The 23326-nt window shown below is 43.0% G+C and overlaps 8 protein-coding genes across 8 annotated transcripts; 5 read left to right on the top strand and 3 right to left on the bottom strand.

Annotated features, from left to right (window-relative positions):
• Nucleotides 1–449: 449 nt before the first annotated feature.
• On the top strand, nt 450–2695 carry BDB00DRAFT_876959 (uncharacterized protein; the record flags this gene model as incomplete). The annotated part of the gene is made up of 2 exons (XM_053127540.1): nt 450–825; nt 897–2695. 2 exons carry the CDS (start codon nt 450–452, stop codon nt 2693–2695), a joined length of 2175 nt encoding a protein of 724 aa, XP_052975158.1.
• Nucleotides 2696–3378: 683 nt separating this feature from the next.
• Nucleotides 3379–5973, top strand: BDB00DRAFT_791500 (SH3-binding, glutamic acid-rich protein-domain-containing protein; the record flags this gene model as incomplete). Its single annotated transcript, XM_053121042.1, has 5 exons — nt 3379–3822; nt 3953–4435; nt 4523–5302; nt 5372–5554; nt 5653–5973. The coding sequence occupies 5 exons, from the start codon at nt 3379–3381 to the stop codon at nt 5971–5973; spliced, it is 2211 nt and encodes a 736-aa protein (XP_052975159.1).
• Nucleotides 5974–6259: 286 nt separating this feature from the next.
• BDB00DRAFT_876961 (uncharacterized protein) lies at nt 6260–7817 on the bottom strand (the record flags this gene model as incomplete). Its single annotated transcript, XM_053127541.1, has 6 exons — nt 6260–6504; nt 6827–6889; nt 6991–7080; nt 7184–7340; nt 7426–7485; nt 7725–7817. 6 exons carry the CDS (start codon nt 7815–7817, stop codon nt 6260–6262), a joined length of 708 nt encoding a protein of 235 aa, XP_052975160.1.
• A 1540-nt stretch (nt 7818–9357) lies between these two features.
• Nucleotides 9358–12495, top strand: BDB00DRAFT_846139 (uncharacterized protein). The gene is made up of 12 exons (XM_053125132.1): nt 9358–9748; nt 9843–9955; nt 10065–10222; nt 10304–10438; nt 10524–11282; nt 11362–11411; nt 11494–11537; nt 11644–11702; nt 11803–11822; nt 11925–11964; nt 12065–12069; nt 12169–12495. The coding sequence occupies exons 1-12, from the start codon at nt 9391–9393 to the stop codon at nt 12414–12416; spliced, it is 1989 nt and encodes a 662-aa protein (XP_052975161.1). The 5' UTR covers nt 9358–9390; the 3' UTR covers nt 12417–12495.
• Nucleotides 12496–14353: 1858 nt separating this feature from the next.
• On the top strand, nt 14354–15852 carry BDB00DRAFT_846160 (glycoside hydrolase superfamily). Its single transcript, XM_053125133.1, has 2 exons — nt 14354–14536; nt 14604–15852. Exon 2 carries the CDS (start codon nt 14641–14643, stop codon nt 15793–15795), a length of 1155 nt encoding a protein of 384 aa, XP_052975162.1. The 5' UTR covers nt 14354–14536; nt 14604–14640; the 3' UTR covers nt 15796–15852.
• A 239-nt stretch (nt 15853–16091) lies between these two features.
• BDB00DRAFT_771635 (t-SNARE) lies at nt 16092–17418 on the bottom strand (the record flags this gene model as incomplete). The annotated part of the gene is made up of 6 exons (XM_053119980.1): nt 16092–16364; nt 16487–16587; nt 16677–16842; nt 16924–17027; nt 17063–17190; nt 17261–17418. 6 exons carry the CDS (start codon nt 17416–17418, stop codon nt 16092–16094), a joined length of 930 nt encoding a protein of 309 aa, XP_052975163.1.
• Nucleotides 17419–17792: 374 nt separating this feature from the next.
• On the bottom strand, nt 17793–19087 carry BDB00DRAFT_647096 (60S ribosomal protein L18-B). The gene is made up of 3 exons (XM_053118148.1): nt 18931–19087; nt 18657–18743; nt 17793–18545 (listed from the first exon to the last, which is right to left on the bottom strand). Exons 1-3 carry the CDS (start codon nt 18931–18933, stop codon nt 18090–18092), a joined length of 546 nt encoding a protein of 181 aa, XP_052975164.1. The 5' UTR covers nt 18934–19087; the 3' UTR covers nt 17793–18089.
• Nucleotides 19088–19937: 850 nt separating this feature from the next.
• BDB00DRAFT_846167 (uncharacterized protein) lies at nt 19938–22766 on the top strand. The gene is made up of 9 exons (XM_053125134.1): nt 19938–20230; nt 20363–20499; nt 20625–20907; nt 21020–21129; nt 21211–21274; nt 21358–21651; nt 21721–21807; nt 21890–22427; nt 22526–22766. The coding sequence occupies exons 1-9, from the start codon at nt 20023–20025 to the stop codon at nt 22584–22586; spliced, it is 1782 nt and encodes a 593-aa protein (XP_052975165.1). The 5' UTR covers nt 19938–20022; the 3' UTR covers nt 22587–22766.
• Nucleotides 22767–23326: the final 560 nt, after the last annotated feature.

The raw sequence follows: 23326 nt of genomic DNA on the forward strand, positions 1-23326 counted from the left end.
ATTCACAAAGGATAGAGGTTTTTGTTGACATATACATTGTCATATCGTAAGACTACTTGTATCACTTTGCGGTAAAAGGCCTTGTGCAACTTTTAGTTTGCCTTACTCCTCGTATAGACGACCGACAAGGAGGAAAGCGCGACTTTGGCTTGCAGGTGATCAAGAATTCAGCTTTGCGGACAGCTTCGGCGGGCATAATTGTTTTGTAAAGAGCGATCGCGTGTTTTCCAAATGGTTGATCTTTGGCGTTGATATTTTAAACGCGTTCATTCACGTAATCCCGCCCCATCTTGGGAAAAACGAGAAGTTGTTTGCAGCGGCTGGAATCAGGTTAAAATCTTGTATCGCAGCAGTAAGAGCGGTATTATTTCTCCCCTTCCTTTTCTAAAAAGGTTCGTACCTCTTACCTGTTTTTCTACTTGTAACTCAAATTATATTTTAAAGAAAAAATGAATCAGTGCTTAATCTCACAACAACAACAAAGTGACAACGGTACTGAGGAGAAAAAAAGTGATTTCGTTCAGTGTCTTTCATATGATGCCGTCTCCACCATTTTTGCATTATGCTCTTTCCGAGACTGTGTACGCTTCACCCAAGTCTCGTCCTGTTGGAGGAGCTTCTTGTTGGGTTGGCCTGGAATGTGGGAAAACTTGACCGACACCAAATGCAACTATGCAAAACTATTAGCGCTGGCCTCTTCGCACAATGCTGCAGCAGAGCACAGTCGACACGTGCGTAGAGTCGATATCCAGGACAAGGATGCTGAGGAACAAAATAGCGTGCTTGAATACCTGTGGCACATGAAGTGTTGTGCACTCGATTACTGTAAGTACTTACGATTGTTTGTTCTCTTTCCATATGTGATGTACATCTAAACATTTGTAATCTTTGTATAGTGCGCATCTCGTGTGATTCCGACGCGATCCAGAAGCTAAAGAACCTACTGGAAATAACAGGATCCAGCTTAATTAGTTTGGATTTAAGAGTTACGGGCGATACTCGATATGTGCGCGTTCTTGCTGCAATACTGAAATATTGCAACACACGACTGAATCATCTAAAGTACCGACATGACTATGCAATTCGACCCCTGACCATCCGACTCGACGGACGAGCTTTGCCGCGACATCCTCTGCTTCACATAACCTCTCTGAATATCGCGTGCACAATGGAGATGTGCTATCTGCAGCGTATTATCGCGTTACTTCCTAATCTCAAGAACATATGCATCAACGAGGATATGATACACAACATGGAAACCCCCGGTCAAGTTATGGAACTATTGTGCATGTCTCTTACCACACTCCAAAAAGTTAACATATACTCTGGTGGAAATGTAACAACCGTTGATAGGAGCATCACCACCACAGTATTGCAATCTTTGTCATCATCGACACTTTTGCGACAACAGACATCGATAATGAGAAACGATTATGATGATGCTCACCGGATGCAGCAGGATAATATGGAAGAAGAGGAACAGAAAATGTTGGGGTTGCGTTCACTTGTTCTGCAGAATCGCAGCTCCAGGATCGACTCAGACATTTCGTCAGCAATCCTTCGAACGCACCACTCAACACTCGAGGAACTCTATATAATAAAATGCTGGGTAGCAACACTTTCATTTCCGCCTCTGGTGTTTCCGAATATGCGTGAAATTCGACTCCATGGCAACATTCTTGCTGCTGTGAATGACGCAACATCAAGAGACTTGTTTACGATGCTGCAGATGTCTCGTCGTTTGGAACACGTATACATGAATGTTCCAATGCCCTTTGACCACGTTCTCGGTGGACTGCAGGGACAAGAGCATTTGCGAACGCTATCTCTATTAGACACAACGCAGAGCAGCTTACTTAACCGGATGCTGCTTCCCTCAGGTTGGCCACAACTGCAACGTCTTTCAATTTACGGCGCCCGAACAACATGGATGAACCACCAACAACTTCAACACATAACGAATTTGGCAAGTGCAATCTCAGACAGCCCCTGTCTGGAAATGATCGACATTGATATTATGCTTGTTGTTGCGGATGCTACTGATCCACCCAGCAGTCCCAGTGTCATGGAAGCCATCGGTAACCTCGAGAATCTGCGCTATCTGAGAATCCAGGCATCACCATTATCAGCAACAGGCGCTGCGCATTTGAATCATCTTATAATGCAGAATATCAACGGCAGGGTGCTCGGTGGGATATCAGCTGAAATCATCATTACCAAATTATTACAGGGCAACTGCCGTCGCTCGTTGCGTAAACTTTGTTTGCTCGATATTTCGACATGGACAGATGCTGTACTCGATGCGATTGTGAGGAACTTGACAGGAAGAAGCGATGACAGTCGATTGACTCACTTGCAGCTTGGTTATCCGTCTCCTCGGCTTCGCAACAATAGAGGCAACCCAATGAATCAGAGAGACACAACAGTTGGCGCTGCTGTCACGCCGGATGGAATTCGACGGCTTGGCCAAGCATTCGTTGGGAAACGACTACGGTATCTGGGCTTCCGAGAGCTATGGGATTGGCCGGCTCATTTTTCATATGACGATCGTTTGCAAATACAAGTCGCTAGTAAAGAAGTCCAAGAGCTGCTGACTGAAGATCAGGTCGTTGTTGAGTGGGGCTACCGGTGTAGCGAGTCTTATCTTAGAGCCTTTGGAGATGCCCCTTTGGATCCTTGTTCTAGCGAAATATAGTAGGTTACTGAATCAAATTTCGTATTACTACTTGGCGCTTACTATTGGCAGATATTGTTTCTACCTGTATGTTTATCTTTAACTATCGTGTCTACTTTCTTCTAAAAATAAAATAAAAGGAAAGGACAACTGCAATGATGAACAGCAAATAGAGCCATTCCCACGGACAAACTAAAACCTCGTCGGATATGCAAATGAAAATAGTTTATGCAGAGGCCCAAAATCAGGTTTTCCACAACAAAACACGTTATTGCCTCCATTTACCTAGTGGCGTTCCTTTTGAATCTTAGGGGCTGCTATGCGTGTTCAACCCGAGAATAACATAGTACCTCGGCTAATTAAGCAATGGACGAGGAGGCACTCACCATGGTGAAAACATCTCCGTGTGGAGACAGAAAAGGCTTCTTCATTCTCCGTATCTAAAGGCAATAAACATGCAACGCAGGATGTAGTAGCTTTCCTAAGCAACTAACTGAATACTCCTCTCACATAGCACACACAACACGCATGCAACCAAATAGGGCTCGTGCAACCACTGGAAAAGGAAATCAGTAACCTAGCTGCCACTTTCGGAATCTGCCTTGTGGAATCGTTTTTATTGTTTTTTAAATATCGTTTCTGCGTTTTAGCTTTATCCACACTTCTTTTTCCCTTTCTTCCCAAACAAACACGCAACAAACAACATGGTTTGTCTGGGTCCCCGGAAAAAACCAGCAAAGAAACCGGCGCTGCTGAGTCCGGATGATGCAACCAATCGGTCTGTCAAAGGTTCAATGACCAAGAAGAAATCTCTGACGCCCTTGACCAAACGTAAGAGTACAGCATCCGTTGCTTCGTCCAGGAATTCCGTCGATGCGCCCGGTGGTCCTAATGCTACTGCTACCACTGGACTAGGCGGTAAGCAGGTACGGCGACCCACCTCACGCACTTCGTTGGCTCGTTCTCCTAGTCCTGACAATCGTCCCCGTTCTCCCCACACCCGACCCCCACCGCCACCCGGCACTGCACCCTCAGTCCGAAGTAGTGCCCGACCCAGCTCCCATTCTCGCAATGCATCAAACGCTTCGACGATCAAAAAGTCGCCTGTTGCTCAGATGAGAGAGGAGTTTGACGAGCTCAAAGTGAAGGTATTGTTTTACTACAAAGAATTCCAAGTCTGTTCTTTGCAGCAATAGCATTGCTGTTATCTCCTTGGAAAAAGGGTGTTTCTAGGTGGAATAGCATAGATGTATGGGACTAATTATTTCTGGTTTTTAGCATAACGAGAACCTTGAAGTGATTGCACAGCAAAAGGCCGAACTTGAATTATTGAAACAACTGGTACAGAAACCAGCAGCAACAGCGGCCGCAGAAACGCAAAACAAGAAAGACAACGACGATAACGAGCCGCAGCAGCAGCCCACGTCACCACCACCCGAGCTTAAGCCATCAATCAGCCAGTTGGAGCTGGACACGCTTCAGGCACAGAACGAGGAAAATATGACCAAGCTCCATGACCAGGAACAATTGCTGGAACAGCGGGAGAAGGAACTGGAGGATCTGCGACAGCGACTTGAAGCGGAGAAGAACGTCCCCAATATCGTGGTCAGCGAGGATGAGTCGCTTGCTGAGCGTGAGCGGGCATTGGCGGCAAAAGAGCAGGCGCTTGAAGCAGAACGACAAAAGTGGGAGGCCGAAAAGGCGTCGCAGAACAATAACATTGATGACGGTGTTGCACAGCTTGAAAAGCTCAAGCTTGAGGTAAGATTCCCAGTTTAATTAAAAATGTAAAAGAAAATAAGCTCGGTTGCACCAAGTTTCAATGCAAATGAACTAAACTGGAAATAGAACGAGGAGGCTGTTCGAAGATTGGCGGACAAGGAGAAAGAACTCGAAAAGCTACGATCCAAGATCGAGAACGGAGAGCAGCAGGATGCGGATATTGCTCAATTGGAGCAAATCGAACAACTCAACAAACAGCTCGAAGCCCAGAAACTTGCCCATGAAGAAAGCCTCAGACGCCACGAGGAAGCCATGGCCGAAAAGGAAAAGCTGCTTTCAGAGCAGCAGCAGGCACTCGAGAGTCTTCAGGAATCACACAACGATGAGATCCGCAAGCTAAAGACGGGCCAATCCAGCAGTATCTTGACCATGAAACAGCGTCATAAGCAAGACATGTCCGATCTCCAGTCGCGTCTGCAAGAAGCTGAAACCAAGGTCAAGAAAAGCAGCAATGCAGCCATGATGGATGACGAGGTTGAGCGTATCCTGCACGAGTTTGAGCAGGCCGAACACTCTCATGCAGTCCAGATCGAGACGTTGCAACAGTCGCATCAGTCCGAGCTTACTGATCTGCAACAGAACCACGTGGCCCAGCTCCGAAATCTGAAAAAGGTTCAAGATCGATCCCGCGAAGGTTGGACAACGCGCTATTTGCCCACCGAGGCCGTCTCTTGGCCTGCTCCTCAACCATTGTCTGTCCTTCGCAAGACCAATGGCCCGCGCACTTCCCACTCGGCTTCGCAGCGTATCATGAATGCTGCCAAGGATGAAGCGGGTCCCGTTTTGATACCACTTGATAATAAGAAAATACAAGTATATATCTCGACTGTTAGCGGCAATGCTGTGGTAAGTAGACTTATTTTTATACAGTGGCGGAAGCGTTGAAACTTTGTTAAAGTTTGTTCCTCTTTAAAGATAAAGCGAAAGCAGGAGGATATTCAACAGCTGTTGAAGACCAACGATATCAACTTCGAGCTGATCGATGTAGCAGCCAGCGAAGCTGCGTTGCAACATATGAAGCGGTGCAACAACAACGGATCGAATGATGGTCGAGCAAAGGAAGTGCCTCAACTTTTCGTAGGAGGTGAATACCGTGGTGTAAGTAGCTGGATGAACTTTGGAGAGTGAATATGGCAGCACAGGCGATATTGCCTATCTATTTGTCAGTCATGGCTGATGAAGTTTGTCACTCATAGCAATTTGAAGATGTCTCCAAGCACGTCGAAGAAGGAACCTTAGATACCCTTTTGCAACCTGCTGCTGAGCGTGAATGGACACCTGAGGAACGAGCAGCACTTCAGAAGGCTGAAGCAGCTCGTAGCGAAGATCCTGCAGTCGCGCCACCTATCCGTGTCTTGCCTGCAGGCCCAGCGCAAACGCCAACATTGAGGAAGACCGCTGGACCGAGCCCTGGACCTGTAAGAGCCTATCGAGGCATTGAAGATGACGATGAGGCTCTCTTGAAGGAGTTGGAGCAGGAGCTGGATCATGGAATTATTAAGGTTGAAGATCTCTAAACGTTTTGTTTCTCATAACATTTTCTTTCTTGTATCCTGTTTACATATAACACAAACATCTACAAAAACATTTTTTTCCTCTCTCTACATATCCACACACTACATCCCAAGTCATCTGTATCCATTATATATACTTCTACTTTTATTTGATATAAAACAGCTATTCCATCTAATGAATGTACCGGAAACCAGGGTGCTACAAATAAGCGATGGTCCAAGAGTTCAATTTAACAATGGCCACATTAATGTTTGTTTGTTGCTGCTACTTACGGTATCGCATAACTCTTTATTCTCGCAAATACGCTGATACTCCTCCACGGAAGTTGTCACGTCGCTTGTTGACCCAAACAAGAGCATATTTGAGCAAAATGCACATGGTTAATACTCCCAATAGCATGCTTAGACAAATCGCATATCCGCGAACATAATGCAGAGCCTGCTCATTGGTATACACATGGCCAGATAAGACGCCCCCGATATTACCCAGGTTTGAAACCATGGCTACACCCACTGCTCGCTTTGTGTGGCCTCCTATATTCACATGTCGATCAGGCTGCTCTTGGTGGAACTTGGGCGAACGAACCGATCGTCGCAAGGATATCAGCTACGTAGAGGGCAGCTATACTGCTCGGCTTATAGGCAAAAACAAATAATAGCATGTATCCGATGACGCGTATAAACGAAGCAAATGTTGAATGGTATCCGCGTTTCACAGTTCGATCTGCAATCATGGCAATACAGTACAAATCGCGACCACAAAGACTTGTTGTCGTTATGCAACAAATGAGATAAATATTTTTTTCTTTGACGCGCGCAATATCAATATACATCACACTCCATATAAGTAACTTACCCACAGCATAAGGAGGAGTCGTTAGTGCATGGGCTCTAAAAGAGTCGTATCCCATATCCTTGACTATGGACGGCATGAACATGCTCGTTGAGAACATAGGGGTCAAACCCAGCAAGTTCGTTATCGCCAATACTAGATTTTCCAATCAAGGAAGCCTTGCATACATTGATTCCACGAGAAGCTAGCTTCAACAGCTGGTCCTGCATCGATCTGGAGACGATAGATGGCGATTTCGCGCTCACGCTTGTTCAAGACTAAATAATTCTCGTTATCAGCTAAAATCACAATCTCTTTTTTTTGTGTGTACTAAGTTCCAACGAATAACCCGAGCCTTTTTCTGCTTGTATGTTTACTTACATCGTGCTTTGCTAAGCGAGTCTGACATGACATAGTATGTAACGAACGGCAAGAACAAAGGCGGAAGAGCTTCAATAATAAAAGTACACTGCCATCCGCTCGAACCTCTTAGACCTTCCATGTCCATGATAGCAAAAGCAAGAGCACCGCCAAAAGCCTAAACAACAATTCATAGATTTTAACTTTATAGACATTTCTTCAGCAGGCCACTCCATTTGGATTTCTATGGGATCAGAACTTACACCAGCGAGTGTAGCTGAGCCAAAGAAAAACGCTATCATATCCGAGTCGTTTGCTCGCGTCTTGTGTACCAAAAGGATAGATAAAAGACAATACCCTTTTAAAAAAGAAAGCGCGTCAAATCCTAGCTGTAGATAATTAAGCAGCAGCAAAGTTAAACATTTTCCCGAGTTTAGCAGCTCTTGATTCCTCCTTCATCATTCTCTTCAAAGATTAGGTTTTACTATCTTTCGTTGATATGCTGCTTAAAATATAGAAGCATGAAGTCAAGGCCTACTATTCAGGTTCATTACTGATATACCCATAACTCGTTGCCGACGGGTCGAACTGGCATCACCACAGAGAGCGTCATGCTAATGATATGTGCAATGGCTTCCCGTGGAATACAATACATGGAATTTTCAAATTGACATGCATTTAGTAATACCCGATTTTCTTTCGGATTATGTGTATAAAATCCGTAAAAAGGTAGAAAAGAAATAAAAGTTAGATAAGCATATTCTACTATGTAATACTTACATACACTCATAATTTATACTTGTAGTCTACGGTTTTAAATAACAAATTTAAAGAACATGTATCATAGTATGATACAGTAAGCAGCCACAGAATTCAACATACACTTGATACGATGTTAAAAAGAGAGATTTGGGCTAAACTGTTAATGGAATTTGTTATATTGTTTTGATGCGTCATTGGTAAGTCAGTTTCATAATTTGCTGTATGAGGGACTGTGAGCAACTTCTCTACGATTATACTGTGGGATCCTTAAAGCTTATTTATCGAGGAGCAAAAATAAAGACGAGCCTTTCCTTCTTGAAAATATACGCGAGCACACGTTTCAAACATGTTGATATACATACGATATCTTATGTGCATGTTTTGTTTCGTCCCTCTGTTTTCGAAGTGCGAAGCAGAATCCAGGGCTGTTATCGCAACTTATCCATTTTCTTTGTGTGCGGTTTTGTTGAGAACTACAGTACTGCAAATAATAGAATCTCTGCTGGACAGAAATTTGAACGTCTTGACATAATAGCGAGTCATTTCTCTCTATTGCATGGCGATCGAGTTGTTATCGTCATTCAATCAATGGTTAGTCAGTACGGTGAAGCCTTTTTCTCACCCACTTTATTAGACAAGCTGATGACAAATATAGTTATACTGACTTGTAACACGCAATCCGCGGTGCTATAGTCTACTAGCTGTAACCTTAATGAGTAATATGATATCTACGCATACGCTCCTAATAAATATACCAATTAGATCCAGCGTAATAGTGCTTTTCGCTACACTTGCTATATAAAACCAAGCGACTGAAAAAAAAACCACCTTGATTTGAATGCTTTATCTCTTTTCGCGCGTCTTTTAGAATATGTATCATATTAAGAGCGGCATAGCAAAGAGAGAGAGATCCGTCGCTATAATTGTCCTTTATATATGCCTTTTAAAGTCACTGCTCCTGTCGATTTTGTGGGGTGTATGACAGATGCTACTATCTCATCGTTAGTAGATTTTAATTTTAACTACTGTACGTGTCAAACTTATTCGTCTTTTTTAATTTTAATAACATGTTAGCCAGAGAAAGCTAATGCCATCCGTGCTACAGATACGCATGATGTGGCGCAAGGCTAACAACCATGACGTCGCTTTCAATTTGTTAATATCAATCCAGCATCAAAGATCATTCAATATTAGAAGAGAGCTGACTGCGCGGACCATGTGACGATCACTTTTTATTTGGCTACGCACATGGTACAAACTAATACGCGAAAGGAAACCCCTTCTTCTTGCACAGAGACAGCCTAAAGAGCACCTGTTCGCACTAGATTGCGTGGCTGAGCATAATCTCGTAAGTAGATTACTCGTATGACGGTATCCGCAAAAAGAATATATAAACCTTGCTATTTTCACATCATCCGACGCCTTTTCTTCTTCTTCGTTTCTACAGTTAATCAACATCACTAACCATGACGTACTACAATCCTTCTGACCAACAACAATATCAGCAACCACAAATCAATAACCATCCACAGTATTCACAGCAACAGTACCAGCCACCTCAACCTCTGAGAGTCCAATATTCTGCGTTGCCACCACAAGAAACAGAGCATAACCAGTATCCAAAGCTGGACAAAGTAGTCTCAGTCAAACATTGTCATCATTATTTGTCTTTGATGGAGCAGTTTTTGCTATACAAAGAACGATTCGATTCGACTCATTTAAAGATAATGTTGGCTCGAGCAGAACGTCGTTATATTCAATGGCGAGAAATAGTTCATACATCTTTCTCAAAGACTGGATATCAGTCTTTCGTTCCTCCGCTTGGTATAGAATGGAGAAAACCACTACTGCGCGTTGTAATGAAGGAGAAGAAAGGAAAAATTGACCTTGTTTGGTTATAAATCATGTCATTCTATAGATATTGCGTACATGTGGCACACACACATGCTAAGTCCGTTTCGCTATTTTGAAGATTCTATTCGGCTGAATCAAATGGATCTCTTCAAAATAAATCTTCCCTTGGGAAAATTGGTAAGAAAAAAAATTCATTATCCTTTTATCGCAATAATGGCCAGTAAACTAGTTCTATTCGATGTCATATGTCAAGAGTTAAATCTAAAATAAAATTACCTTTTTGCAGCATGAATACGCCAGCACACGAATCTCGTTGGCTGAGATGAACAGCTGGCGGCTATACTATGGTACAGAAGAGCCGTACTACCTTAACCCCGAAAATGTAGTTGTTGGTACCACCATGGTGAATTGCACTTATTGCAGTGAGAAAATGGAATGCAGTTGGTAAGAGGAAGCAAAGTGAATGCGTCATTGATTCACATATGGCTGCCCTTGTTCTCTAATATCAAATTATTAACTACATAGGATTGAATACGCCGACTGGAGAACTAATCCAGATTTGAACATTCGATGCCACACATGTCGTCAATCCACCAGTGTGGGAACAGCGTCTGTTGCACGTCTTGCCAAAGATATAGAGGGACGTTCCTATTTAGTTGCGTAAGGACAAGAACCTTGCTCTCTCATCCCTTCTTGCTTTAATAGCGTCAATCATAGATACCTCACTGACAAACAACATATGTAGTGGTACCCTTTTAGAAAAAAATGGTAGCCTCAAAGGGCCGGGGAAATTTCAGCTCCAACGTGCCATGGCCTTTTGTGTGGAGAAAGCCGAAAAAGATCTCCCTGAAAGTCGTCTTGTAATTCCGTCCCGCTCCATGGAGGACATCATTACATATATTGAAAAGACGTGCAGTAACACACGCAAAGGAGCAAGCAACTGGCATCGCATTGTGTCTGTATTTTTAGTGAACGCTCTCCGATCGTGCTATTTGAATAATCCGAGTCCATTCTCTTTGGACTTGATCCAAGCCGTGGGTCGCCAACAGGCTTTCAACGTTAAGGCAGTCCGTACGATCGACTGGCAATCGCCTTATGGCATCGCGCGCGCTATCCGGCAATACAACGAGTTTTTAAAAATGATAATGGCGCATCCGACCCAAGTTATGGTCCCAACATTGGAAATTGACTTGGCATGGCATACGCATATGCTCCACCCAGCTACATATCGTACATTCACGTTCAAATATACTGGGCAATATGTCAATCATGACGATAACATTGTGCCTGAGAAACTCAAGACATATGCTGACGGCACGGATAAAGCCTGGCGGGCGAAGAATGGTCACAATTTGATCAACGGTGGAGATAATGGTCCTGCAAAAAAATCGACATCTAAAAGAGCGGGATTCTTCAGCAAAGTTCGCGATGCTCTGTCCAGTGGATTTGGCGATGATTATATTCCTGGCACTTTGCCGGAATCGTTTGCTCAAAATGGTGTCATGTAAGCATTCGGACAGGGTAAAAATAGAGAAAATTTGTAGTACTTTTATGTCTCACATTTCGTCTTGTACATATTGTAGAGACGGAGCAGCTCTAAAAACCAGTACCAAAGAAAGCTATCACGATAGAAGTAATTATCATACTCATTACTCCTTTGAAATTTTTTGCATGGAATCGTGTCATACGTGCTGAATATCACAAATAATCTTTAGGAACCGTAAAATCCATTCTAGGGATTAAAAATAATACCTATTCGGTATGTGAATACCGAAACTCTGTCTTTACCCTATATCTATATATCATTTTGCAAATCAAATTGTCTGCATGAAGGTAGTCTTACGTTTTCATCCACTTTACGATAGGATTCTGTGCAAAACAATATTCATCACCAACTCGAGAATAATGGATATGGCTATGTTGGGTAACTATACACGAGCAAAGAGTTATCTGTATATGAAGTTAGCTTCGACATTATGCATGTTTTGATCGCTCACTTTTCTTACATAATCAATGTCTCGAAGTACGGTGAATTGCGCTTCAGGTAGTAGATTAATACAGTGCTTCAAAATGTACGAACGGTGAAAATGTCTCCTATACAGAAGAAGCTAACAGACTTTATGAAATATGTTCTTCATAATTATAGGATCTACAGGTCGCAATCTTTATTACAACCACCAGTTATAGTAAGCAGTGATTTCCTCATATGAACACAGTGCTTCGAGTCTATAAACTGACATTATCATTTTCCGCACCCTGCTTTAATTTATAACAATATACGCATAGTGCCGGTATGTATGTCTATGATGTCTATGTAGATTATAAAATTCCTAGCAACGACTATTTTAGCATTCCTAACAGTTATCTTTCATATATACTACCGCTATAAGTGCAATCAATTAAGCCTTCCTCGGCATCGACCCAAAGATGGGCTGACCTTACACCGGTACTGCAACCGAATTCTGTCCAAAAGCTTTCAAAAAAGCTAAAAAGCAAGTCGAAGCCAGCAAAACATAAGCATGACAATCGCGGTAAACCATTAGAAATCGCGCCAGGTCTTGGAGAGCTAATCGGTAACGCTATCAACAATTGCAACAGCTCATCAGCTAATTGCGGCGGAGGTATGACTCGTCTATGATTTACTACCGAAAACAAGAAGTACTAAAGTATCCGTGACCTAATGTGCTTGTAAATGTTGCTAGGAGGCGGAGCAGGCGGCTGCGGTGGCGGCGGCGGTGGCGGTGGCGGAGGTAAGATTGTCTTGAAAGAAAATGATACTTTTTCCATCCGTTATAAATTGGTTGATATCTTTACTTTAAACAGGAGGTGGCGGTGGCGGATGTGGTGGCGGTGGCGGAGGCGGCGGTGGAGGTTGTTAAAATAAGCACCAAGCAACCATCGCATTGCCATTACATATATATTTTTATTACATTATCTCCTTTTATGCAACAGATTTATGCATTCCAATATAAAGCATGTATATTCAATAAGCTCATAAGAAGTACCTTTTGTATACTGTAGTTTTAATGGTGCAAATAAAAGGTTTTAGTATCTACCTAAGTGCTAGCTGCTAACATTGAGAAGAAAAGACTGTAGTTGCTACATATCATATATGCTTACAGTTTACTGCCAAATGGTATGATAGCTAATATACAACCAGCACCCCAACCATTTCTTCTTCACTGCAGATGATCCCTTCACAAATATAATTTTCTGACCCAAATGCTTTTTGTGAGCTATGTAGCATATACAAATCTCCTAAAAAATTGCGGTTGGCGCGTACGCTTTTCAAATTTGCATAATGGTGTGTATTTTCACACTTGCATTATACAGCACGTGCAACAGTAGCGGTAAAATGTGCGTACGTACAATTTCCTCGTACAAGATACTGTATGTACATATTGTCGAAGATATATAAAATCCAGTGCATCAATGCAGCCAGCGCATAGCTTCACAAATGTGACGTTGTCATTTAGAGCTCTTCGTCCTTGAAAATCCGAGTTTTATGCACCGTTTGTTTTGAGCAATGCTTTACATGAGGTATGTATTTGCTAGATCTTCCACTTCTGTTGATGGAACCTTTTACCTGGTCATATCATTAATTGTAATAGCATCGATTTTATACTGATATGTCGCAACGCACTAATAGTTTTCTTTTATTGCTGACAGTTTCTTTTATCTTTTCTTGGAGCTATTCTCAGAGGATGGATCAGGCTTACCTTGGATCGACCGTAGTAATACCCCAAAAAGCCCGGTCATAGCATTTCCCAGCAGCAGCAGCAGCTCTCAGGCAATGTTTTGAGCTCAACAGTTGCAAGAGAAACAACAGCCTGTCATAAGATATCAGCGGAAATGACAAAAGAGGAGCTGAGTCTAGTCGTCACATACTTTCACTACCATAAAAAGCATGCAAAGATGGCACTCATATCGGTGCCATGTTCATTTCACATACGAACAACCGATAACTTTGTCATCACAGGAAAGCACTTTGAAAGCTCTCTTTGTTCTTTGATCAAACAACATATCAATCACGACAGAAGTGATGTATATATGCGTTCCCAGTCATTTTAGCTGTACCACGACTATTTTGCCACATTTTCTGTGGTAGCGCGAGGAGTATCTTTATTCCGTGGATCAATGCCAGCAATAGCAGAATTTTCAGTCACCGGCACCACTTGTATACAACTCTTCAGATTTCCAGCACTAGGTGCAGTGTGTACGCCAATAGACCTGCATTGGCGATAATGCTGTTAACCAAAATGGTGATATTTGTAACTAATCTCAAATCAAGTAATATGAATCTGCTCCGTCTCTAGGGATTCTCTTTCTCCCAAGATATAAATATGTTGTACATTGATACTGTATTCGTTTGTCATACTTTCGCAAGTTGACGACGCAGGTTTAGCAATTGATCGTAATTAATATCATTTTTCTGCCTATACTTAACCAACAATTTGCGGCTAAAAGGGACAATTTCTTACTTGTGTCCCATTTTTAGGTTTTTTTTTCAGTTTTTAAGGTTAGCGTTCCCCTCCTCTTTTTTTCCCTTTTCTTCCCTTTACTTTTCCTCGTCGTACTGTCAGTGCAATCATGTCAAGGTTCGGATCACGCAAATGCTTCTAATGTTCATCTCCCTAATTCTCAAACTAACGCACGACACAGCCTAGTAGGAAGCAAACCTTTACTCGGCTTTTCTACGTGGTCAACACAACTTCTTGACGACGTTCCTGGATACGGCGGGCGGCATATAGAACCATGGTAACAATTAAAGCATCGCCTGACTTGATAGGGGTTGTCTTATTAATATCGTTAATATGCCAAATAGGTTTGATGAAGCATCACTCCGCGACATTTCAGACGCCATGAAGGCCAAAATGCCACAATACGAATACATAAATCTCGATTCCGGCTGGTCAGAAACGTGTGACAAATATGGCCGCTGGACATATCGAGAGGACTTGTTTCCCAACGGACTACGCGCGTTATCGGATCACCTCCAACAGAATAATCAAAAACTCGGTCTTTACATGCTTCCAGGGCTTAGAAAAGAAGCACTGGAAGGTCGGATCAAGGGACACGAACATATCCGGATTGCTGATCTGGTCACACAAAAAAAGCAAGGCAATGCATTCAAGGGAGCGACGTTTATGCCTGACGAACACAGCGAGCACGTACAAGCATATTATGATTCGATTGCAGATTTGTATGCCGAGTGGGGCATTGGATATATTAAGATTGATGGATGCGGCCCGTCGAACGATGACCAAGACATGGACACTCGAAAATGTTTGTACATGATGCACAAGGCTTTCTCAAAACACAATATCTGGATCGAACTTTCATGGTCGCTCGACCCGGCCTATGCAGAGGAGTGGATGTCTATGTCCAATGGTGCTCGCATATATGCAGACATTGAAAGCTACAGCTCAAAGTATATGACAACCTCCCACCGCGTGTTTCAGCGTATGGCATATGTCGCAAAATGGTGTGACAAGCAAATTCAAGGGAAAAAATTCTATATCGATCTTGATGCTGTATTAGTCGGCATGACGGTGGATAACAAGTGTGTGGATGGATTAGACAACGATGATGTGCGGATATCATATGTTAGCTTTTGGGCACTTGTAAGTTCAGTCTTTTGCATTGGCGCTGATCCCCGCAAATTGCCACAAAAGTACCTCGCCCTGCTAAATCATCCAGTCATTTTGGATATTCATCAAAGTGGAGTGATCGCTAAGCCTATCGGCAATGGAAACGCTTGGCTGAATCGCAAACAAGTGTGGTGGAAGACATTGCCAGATGGTCGACTGTGTGTAGGTCTGTTTAATGCACACGTCTACCCTTTCATGCTGGGTCTCAGCCGCGAGATTAGAGTGGATTTCGAGGAACTTGGTGTCGATGAGGTGGAAGCCAAGGATGCGTGGACCGGCGAGCCATTGGGACGATATGCAAAATCCTATAGCACTATGCTTCGGCCAGGTCAATGCCAACTGTTGCTGCTCAGTGTGGTTCGCTAATTTACCATACATACTTTCATTCGTACATTATATATAGCTTGCAAGAGTGATAAAACACAAATGTTTGTAAATATTATTAAATAGAAAAGAAAGAAACATGTAGGAGCGTGTATATATATAAAAAGATAAGTTTGTTGTTCCATGAGGTGTAGTTGGATGTAGTGGTATTATGAACTGTGTGCCTTGGCAATTAAAATCATGATGAGCAAAAAGATGAACAGAATTAATAATAGTATAAGCTTGCGTCTTCGTGTTTTACTTTGGTATTTTGCGCCCTATTAAAGAGTATGCATAAGCTACACTGAATTTCCATAATGTTGTCTCCTGCTCTTTCTATATATTACCTTGTCCAATTCTACAGTCGCTTCTTTGACTTGTACCACCGTCTGTTCTATATTATAATCGATTCGATCCAACAGGGTGCCTTGGTCGATAACCAGTGTTTGTAGATCCCGAAATATCTCTGCCAATTGGTGTATTGACTTTGCAATCTGGTTGACTTCTCGTTCTCGTTGGTCAATCAAAGCATCATTGTTCTCAATAACTGCCAATTGTGATTCCGTGAATCCCTATAGTAAAGAATGATGGCGTGTATGATTTGAGCACGTGACGTCAGTTAAATCAGTGCCGCCCATCGTTTGCTGCCAAGAGACCAGCTCTTTCCACCTATTCCATCCCGATCTTAATATACCAGTTGTGCATCCTCATCCAATAATAGCTCGGCTGCCTCGTTACTAAGATTAGATTCAAGGCCAAGGATATTTGCTTTACGATTCTCTTGACCTTGCATTTCTACAAAATCATCAATCACGCGAGCTAGTTAGTTATTATCCTCGTCTTATCGATCCTTATTTATTTTCGTAACAGAAAGCCGTTCTTACTCTGCAAATATGTCGACTGCATTTTTCGAAAAGAGGTTGAGACTTCTTGTACCTTGGTTGCTAAACTCGTTTGTATATTCCGTGCCATTGCGTTCTCTTGGTCGGACGTGCCCGCACGATCATTTGAGTGGATGCGTTGGATATCTCGTTTGATACGATAAAATTCCTACATGCACATATTTGTTTTTAAAAGTTTAGGCCTCCTCTCGAGAACTAGTCTCCCTCCCTTTTATCATATTTCTTTTACGTTGGTTATTTCTGATGTAAGTTGTTCAATGGCCGCTTCATCGGAGGATCTATCGTCAAAACCAGGCAGAAGGTGCTTTCGATGCATACCCTGTAACCGAGTTACTAATTACATAACACCTTTAGTGGGAAAAAAATACGCGCAAGTAGGGAATAGAGAGAGTGTGCACGCATATATATGTCGAAACACATAATGAACTGATTTTGTAACGTACTTTTATCTTTGACCTGATCCAACGTCTCGTCTACTTCTTCTACAATGTCGACCCTAGAATCGACAATTTAATACGTGTATACGTGCACTTTTAATTAAAGAACAAGGGTCGAAAGCAGCTTACCATTGTGGTGGAAGGACTGACATTTCTATAACGCTGTCTGAGCTTTCGATTAAACCCTCGGTCTCGGAGCCCGAGATTTGGTGATTCGCTGACGATGATGTCCGTGCATAAGAATTACGGAACTGCAGAAACAGCAGTGTCCGGCTGCGCGTTGCCATTATTTGAGAGGTATAGTTTGTGTGTGGGGTTTTTGTAGGGAGGAGGAGGGAATAAGAAAAGAAGGGTGCAAGACGCATTTGGCAGCAAGTTTAATGCCCGCCATATAAAGGAAGCAGAAGCTTTAAAAGCGCCATGTATCTAACTATGATCTTCATAAAACAAGCTATCGATGCCAGCACTAATAGTACATACTTTAGCATCACATGTTGACGCCAAATTGCCTAGCTTGCATATAGAAGATGTATATCCATCATTTTAAAGTTGCAGTTTTCAGCTACTTGTACAACAAGCGTCCGGATGAGTTGTGTAAGGTATCAAACATGTGTAAAACATTTCATGTAAAAAGTGGCCGCAAGTGCACTTCCAATCGAAATGGGATTAACCTGTCTCCATAAAGCCGATTAACCCCACAGCATTACCAAAGACAAGCCTACATCTTTATCACAGTTCCGAGCACATATACCATCCTGCAAATTGATCCACTTTCTTCTTTGCCCCTTCAAAACACTTGGTAGAAACTCGACTGGTAATTTGTTGTACAAGGCGAGAAGAAGTACTTTTTATTTGATGAGCGAAGATAAAGAGTTGTCTGTGCGAGTGCGCGTATGTGGAGAGAGAAAGAGAGAGAGTATGTGTGTCTGTGCGGCCAAACCATAGAAACATAAGGTATTTAAACCTTGAAACCACGGCTCTGACGCTTGCCACGAGCACGCTCGAACTTGCGACCCTTGGAGCGAACGAAGGGCTTCTTGTTCTTGTGAGGGCCCATGCCAAAGTGCTTGACAGACTCACGGCTGTTCTTGGCACCACGGATCAAGACGGTGTTGGAGCCAGTAGGGGCACGGAGAGCCAATTGATCCAAAGTCAAGACTTCACCACCAGCCTTCAAGATACGGGCCTTGGCGGTCTTGGAGAACTTGAGAGCAGCAACCGAAAGCTTGGGGACTTCCAAAAGACGCGAGTCGTCGGTGACGGTGCCGACAACAACGGTGGTCTTGCCTTCCTGAGCGGTCTTGACCAAACGGGAGACAGTGACGGAAGGACGGTTCATGCGCGACATAAACAAACGCTTCAAGACAACCTTGTTGAAGTTGGCATCAGTACGGCGGGCAAGGAAGCGGTACAACTATAAACACCAGCGCCAAAAAAAAAGAACAAAAAGGTTAGATTATCTATAATCGTTTAAATGTTGGATTTTTGCAGGAATTAATTTAAATTAAGAGGGAAATCAACGTGCCTTGACCAACAAGAGCTGGTACACGTTCTCGGACTTGGGAGCGGTCCGGTTGGTGTTCTTGACGTGGTGGTGCTTAAGGTCAATACCCTAATTGTAGAAAATTGTGTTGCAATTAATATGGAATGTCCCTTCATATATTACATAGGGTATAATCTCGCGAAAACGAAAACCGATAAATCCATCCATATCGAGAATACATCCATCCGACATGGATGATCATCCGTTTCGTTCTGTTGTAACAGATATCGCCATGGTTACTCTTCCTATAACTCACCATGGTGCCGAGGGATATGGAGAAAGAGATCGGACTAGTCTTCGGCTGTAACGACTCTATTCACTCCGGGCAAGCCCTACAGCCAGCTCCAGCTGCTTTGTTATTAGAACCCCGCTCATCGCTCATCGCATTCCACGGTTTACATGCTTCATTCTGTTGATACTACCACAAAGGATACATGGGAGCGTTCAGTTAAGCTTATGATGGCTAGGCTTATGATAGTAATATGTATAGTACAGCTAAACTGTTCTGGCTACTATAAGGTTGTTGAACCAAGATAGGATAGCGCCTCCTATCCACAGCATTAATAATTAGAAGTAGGCAACAGCATCATCGTCATCACCACTGCTACCATCAACACAGTGAATAATACATTGTATTAAAAAACTTAAAGATGTTTTCCAACTGTAGATAATATTAAGTGACACTTTTTAGCATCACAGAGTACGCAATTTCTTTATTAAGTCGGTTGGCAGCGCTGGTCTAGTACTGTACGGGCATATTTGAAAGAATTCCCTCGCTCGTGAATCACAACGGCAAGCGTATCAAGAAATCTGCACACATAATTGTCATTGCAACTGGTAGTAGTGGATGCATGATGCAATAGAACTGAAATACGCACAGACATTTTTGAGTGATATATCATTCCAAATATCAGGTTCTTTCAATTCCTTGTGTGACATGATGTTGGATGCTGCTATGTGTAATCTGAACTCATCACAGATTGACAGCTCTTTGTCGGGTATAGCTACTATCTGTACAGTAAATTATATTAGAATACTGCTACGCAATCCCAAATTCTAATGCTGACATGGTACTAAGCTTCCATTTACGTTTACTATTTATATAAAAAGTGGGCATAGATGTGTTATCCGGTTCTCGGTTCGATGAGTCAAAGCATCATGATGATAGAGCGGAGTTCGCGGCCCCGCCTGCCCGAAGCGAAAGTGAGTAAAGTCACGTATATTTTTTTGGAGCTCGAACCCAAAAGAAAAAAAAAAACCAACGACTAAGCACCGCCCGTCCTCCGCTTTTCTCTTTGCCCCTTGTCATTAAGTTGCAAGAAAATAAATTTCTAAAAGCTTAATCGCCATGGCAGCTTCAGACAACACCGTTTCCGCATCCGAGCGCATGAAGCGCTTCTTGGAAGACAAGGACTGGAAGTTCTATGCTGCCGTTGCCGCCGGTGTTGCCGCCGCCGGTTGCGGTGCTTACTACCTCAGCTCCTCTTCTTCGTCAAACAACAATAAGAAGCCCAAGCAGCAAAAGCGCGAATTGAAAAAGAAGCAAGGGGAATCGGGTATGCTTTAAAATAATGCAATGAGCCTCTTTGGTTTTTTATTTTTTCATTCAAGGGTGTTTTATATGCTGACGTTCTTTGCGACTCCTTTGTTATGTGCGCTCCTACGTTACCCTTTTTTTTAACTTGTAGCCGATGCCGCCACTGGAGCCACCGCCGCCACTGGAGCCACCGCCGCCACTTCCGCTTCGGACAGCAATGCTTCGACCACTACTGCGGAACAATACGAGAGCATGACCGACGACGCCGTTGCTGCTCTTTCGACCGAGGTAGGGGACACCACACGAATAATTTTTCGTGACAACCTTCACCAATACGAGAAAGTCAAACATTCGCGCGAGTTTTAGAATGGTTTACCAACGTATACAAAACGAAATATCAATTGATGTTATAGAAACGCGCCGAAGCAGCACAGTCACTGAAGGCCCAGGGCAACAGTTTATTTACTGGCAAAAACTACGAGGAGGCCGTTCGATTATACACCCAGGCCATCCGATTCAAGGCTGACGCTATCTTTTATGCCAATCGTGCCGCGTGTTTCGCCAATCTTGGAAAGCAGGAAAACGTGATTGAGGACTGTAACTCGGCTCTTAAGCTCGACCCCGTCTATGTCAAGGCTTTGAACCGTCGTGCTTTGGCTTTTGAAAAGAAGGGTGATTTGCCGAACTCGCTCTATGGTAAAGTATCTGTTATTAAATGATATTCGAGGAAGTGGGATCTATTGGGTGGGAGCCATTATGTGTGGCTCGATTATGTGGGCTAACTTTTCACCTTTTTTGTTATATACAGATTACACCTGTGTCTGCATTCTCGATGGATTCAGAAACGATAATGCTGCAAAGTCCATGGAGCGTTTGTTGAAGCGTGTTGCTGAAGACCGTGCCCAGGAAATCATGAAGGTAAACATTTTAGGCTTAAAGGACAGAGTGTAGAGAGCATGAAATCTTACAACGCGTCATGACAAAAAAAAAATACACTAGGTCAAGAAACCCCGTCTTCCTTCATCTACCTTTGTCAATGCATACTTTGAGTCGTTCCGTCCTGGTAATAAGTCAACCCACGCTGCTGCACAGAACGTGACAATTCATTTAAAAGGAGTATTAACGGGGATAATTATATTGATATAGTAAACCTGGATCTTCCTACTACCGAGGATTTGTCGACTGGCGATGGACAGTTTGCAAAGGCACACCGCCATGTCAAGGCGAAGGAATTTTCTGAGGCTTTGGAAGCTGTTGAAAAGGCTGTGGAATTGGGATGCTCGTCCAAATACCAGGCATATGCCTTGAACTTGTTGGGTACATTCAACTTCTTGAAGGGTGATAACAAGGGTGCTCTTGAATGCCTTGACAAGTCCGTTGAGGCTGATTCCAAGTTTGTTCAGAGCTACATCAAGCGCTCAAGTCTTTATATGGAGCAAAGTGAGTGGTTATATCAGGTAGCGCGAGTAAAGTATATGTGTATGCTGAATCGAAGTTGTATTTCAATAGGCGATATCGCAAAGGCTTACAAGCAATTTGATGATGCACTTGCTATTAACCCCAGCGACCCCGATGTCTATTACCACCGCGGTCAAGGTAACAAGAAAAAAAAGGGGGGGAAACTGACGATACTTGATGGGAATTGAACTTTAGACTAAGACTTACGATCCATTATTAGTGAACTATATCAGTGGCAACTTTGACGCTGCTGCCAAGGACTATACCGAAAGCTTAAAGTTGGATGACTCGTTTGTGTTTGCACATATCCAGTTGGGTGTTGTGCAATACAAACTTGGCTCGATTTCTTCTGCCATGTCCACATTCAACAACACGTTGAAAAAGTTCCCTCAGTCAGCCGATGTACAAAACTACTATGGTGAATTGTTGGTAGACCAGCAAAAGGTCAGCGAAGCCATCGAAGCCTTCGGCAAGGCCATTGAGCTGGATCCCAAGAACCCTCTTCCTTACATCAACAAGGCCATGTTGATGTATCAAGCCATGGGTGACGCCAACGAGGCTACCAATTTGTGCAAGAAGGCATTGGAGTTTGATCCTGCTTGTGATGCTGCTGTTGCTTCGCTTGCTCAGATCTTGCTCGAGTTGGGTAAGGCTGATGAGGCCTTGAAGTACTACGAAACTGCGATTGATTTGGCACGAACGCAGCCTGAATTGGAGCATGCGATTTCATATGTCGAAGCCACCAAGACACAGATCAGGTATTTTGCTTTTCATCCGTCATCATGATAGTTTGCTGCTGTCGTTATCGATGCTTTTCTACGTGTGACAAGCTTGCTAACATGTCATTAAACTATAGATTTGCACAAGACTATCCTGAGGCCGCAGAAAAGCTTCGTGGTGGCAGAGGAGGATTGTAAAATAAATTCTATGTAAAACGCACTCCCGTTAAAAACCACGCACATTCCCTCGCACCAAGCACTCACACACGCACACACACATCCATACACACACAACTACATCCTTCCCTTCCAACAATTGTGTTTTATAAAAAGAAAAATCCTGTGACCCCGCAATATATGCGTCAATAGAGAGAAACAAAAAAAAACATCAAATGTACATAATGGCCATTGTCATATTTACGTGGTGCTGTTAACAGTAGTGTGACATACAGTGTGACAAGCTGCAATCAGACTGAGACGTTGAATTGGCCGAGAGGCGTTCCATATTTCTGCCACGATGCCAAATTCGCGCAATCAATGACGAAGCCTCGTTTATATGATTATATAATAGACCACTTGGAAGCAATTGCTCGCCATTGTGTTCTGTTTCTCGATATGACGCCATTTATGCAACCTGGTGGCAAAAATGAGCATTCGTAAAGAGAAAAGGAGCATGGCAACTGCAGCATCAAAACAGACATTATCATGACCAAAGCAGTTTAAGATGACTAGAGCAAAAAGTATAAGTCTGTGTGGTCAATTATGCAGAGTCGTGTCAATCGATTATGTCCTAGCCATACAGCATGTGCCTGGAGCAATAAGAGACCACCAAGAAGACTGGATTAAGCGCCGTACAGAGATGGTCACTTTACTCTATAAAGTCCGCATATTATTTTTTTAATTTTGCTGCCGCTTGTTTATCCAGATGCCAAAGCTGC

Source organism: Zychaea mexicana (assembly GCF_025766255.1).
Source record: "Zychaea mexicana strain RSA 1403 chromosome Unknown BDB00scaffold_99, whole genome shotgun sequence".
In the NCBI taxonomy this organism is placed as follows: Eukaryota; Fungi; Mucoromycota; class Mucoromycetes; order Mucorales; family Lichtheimiaceae; genus Zychaea; species Zychaea mexicana.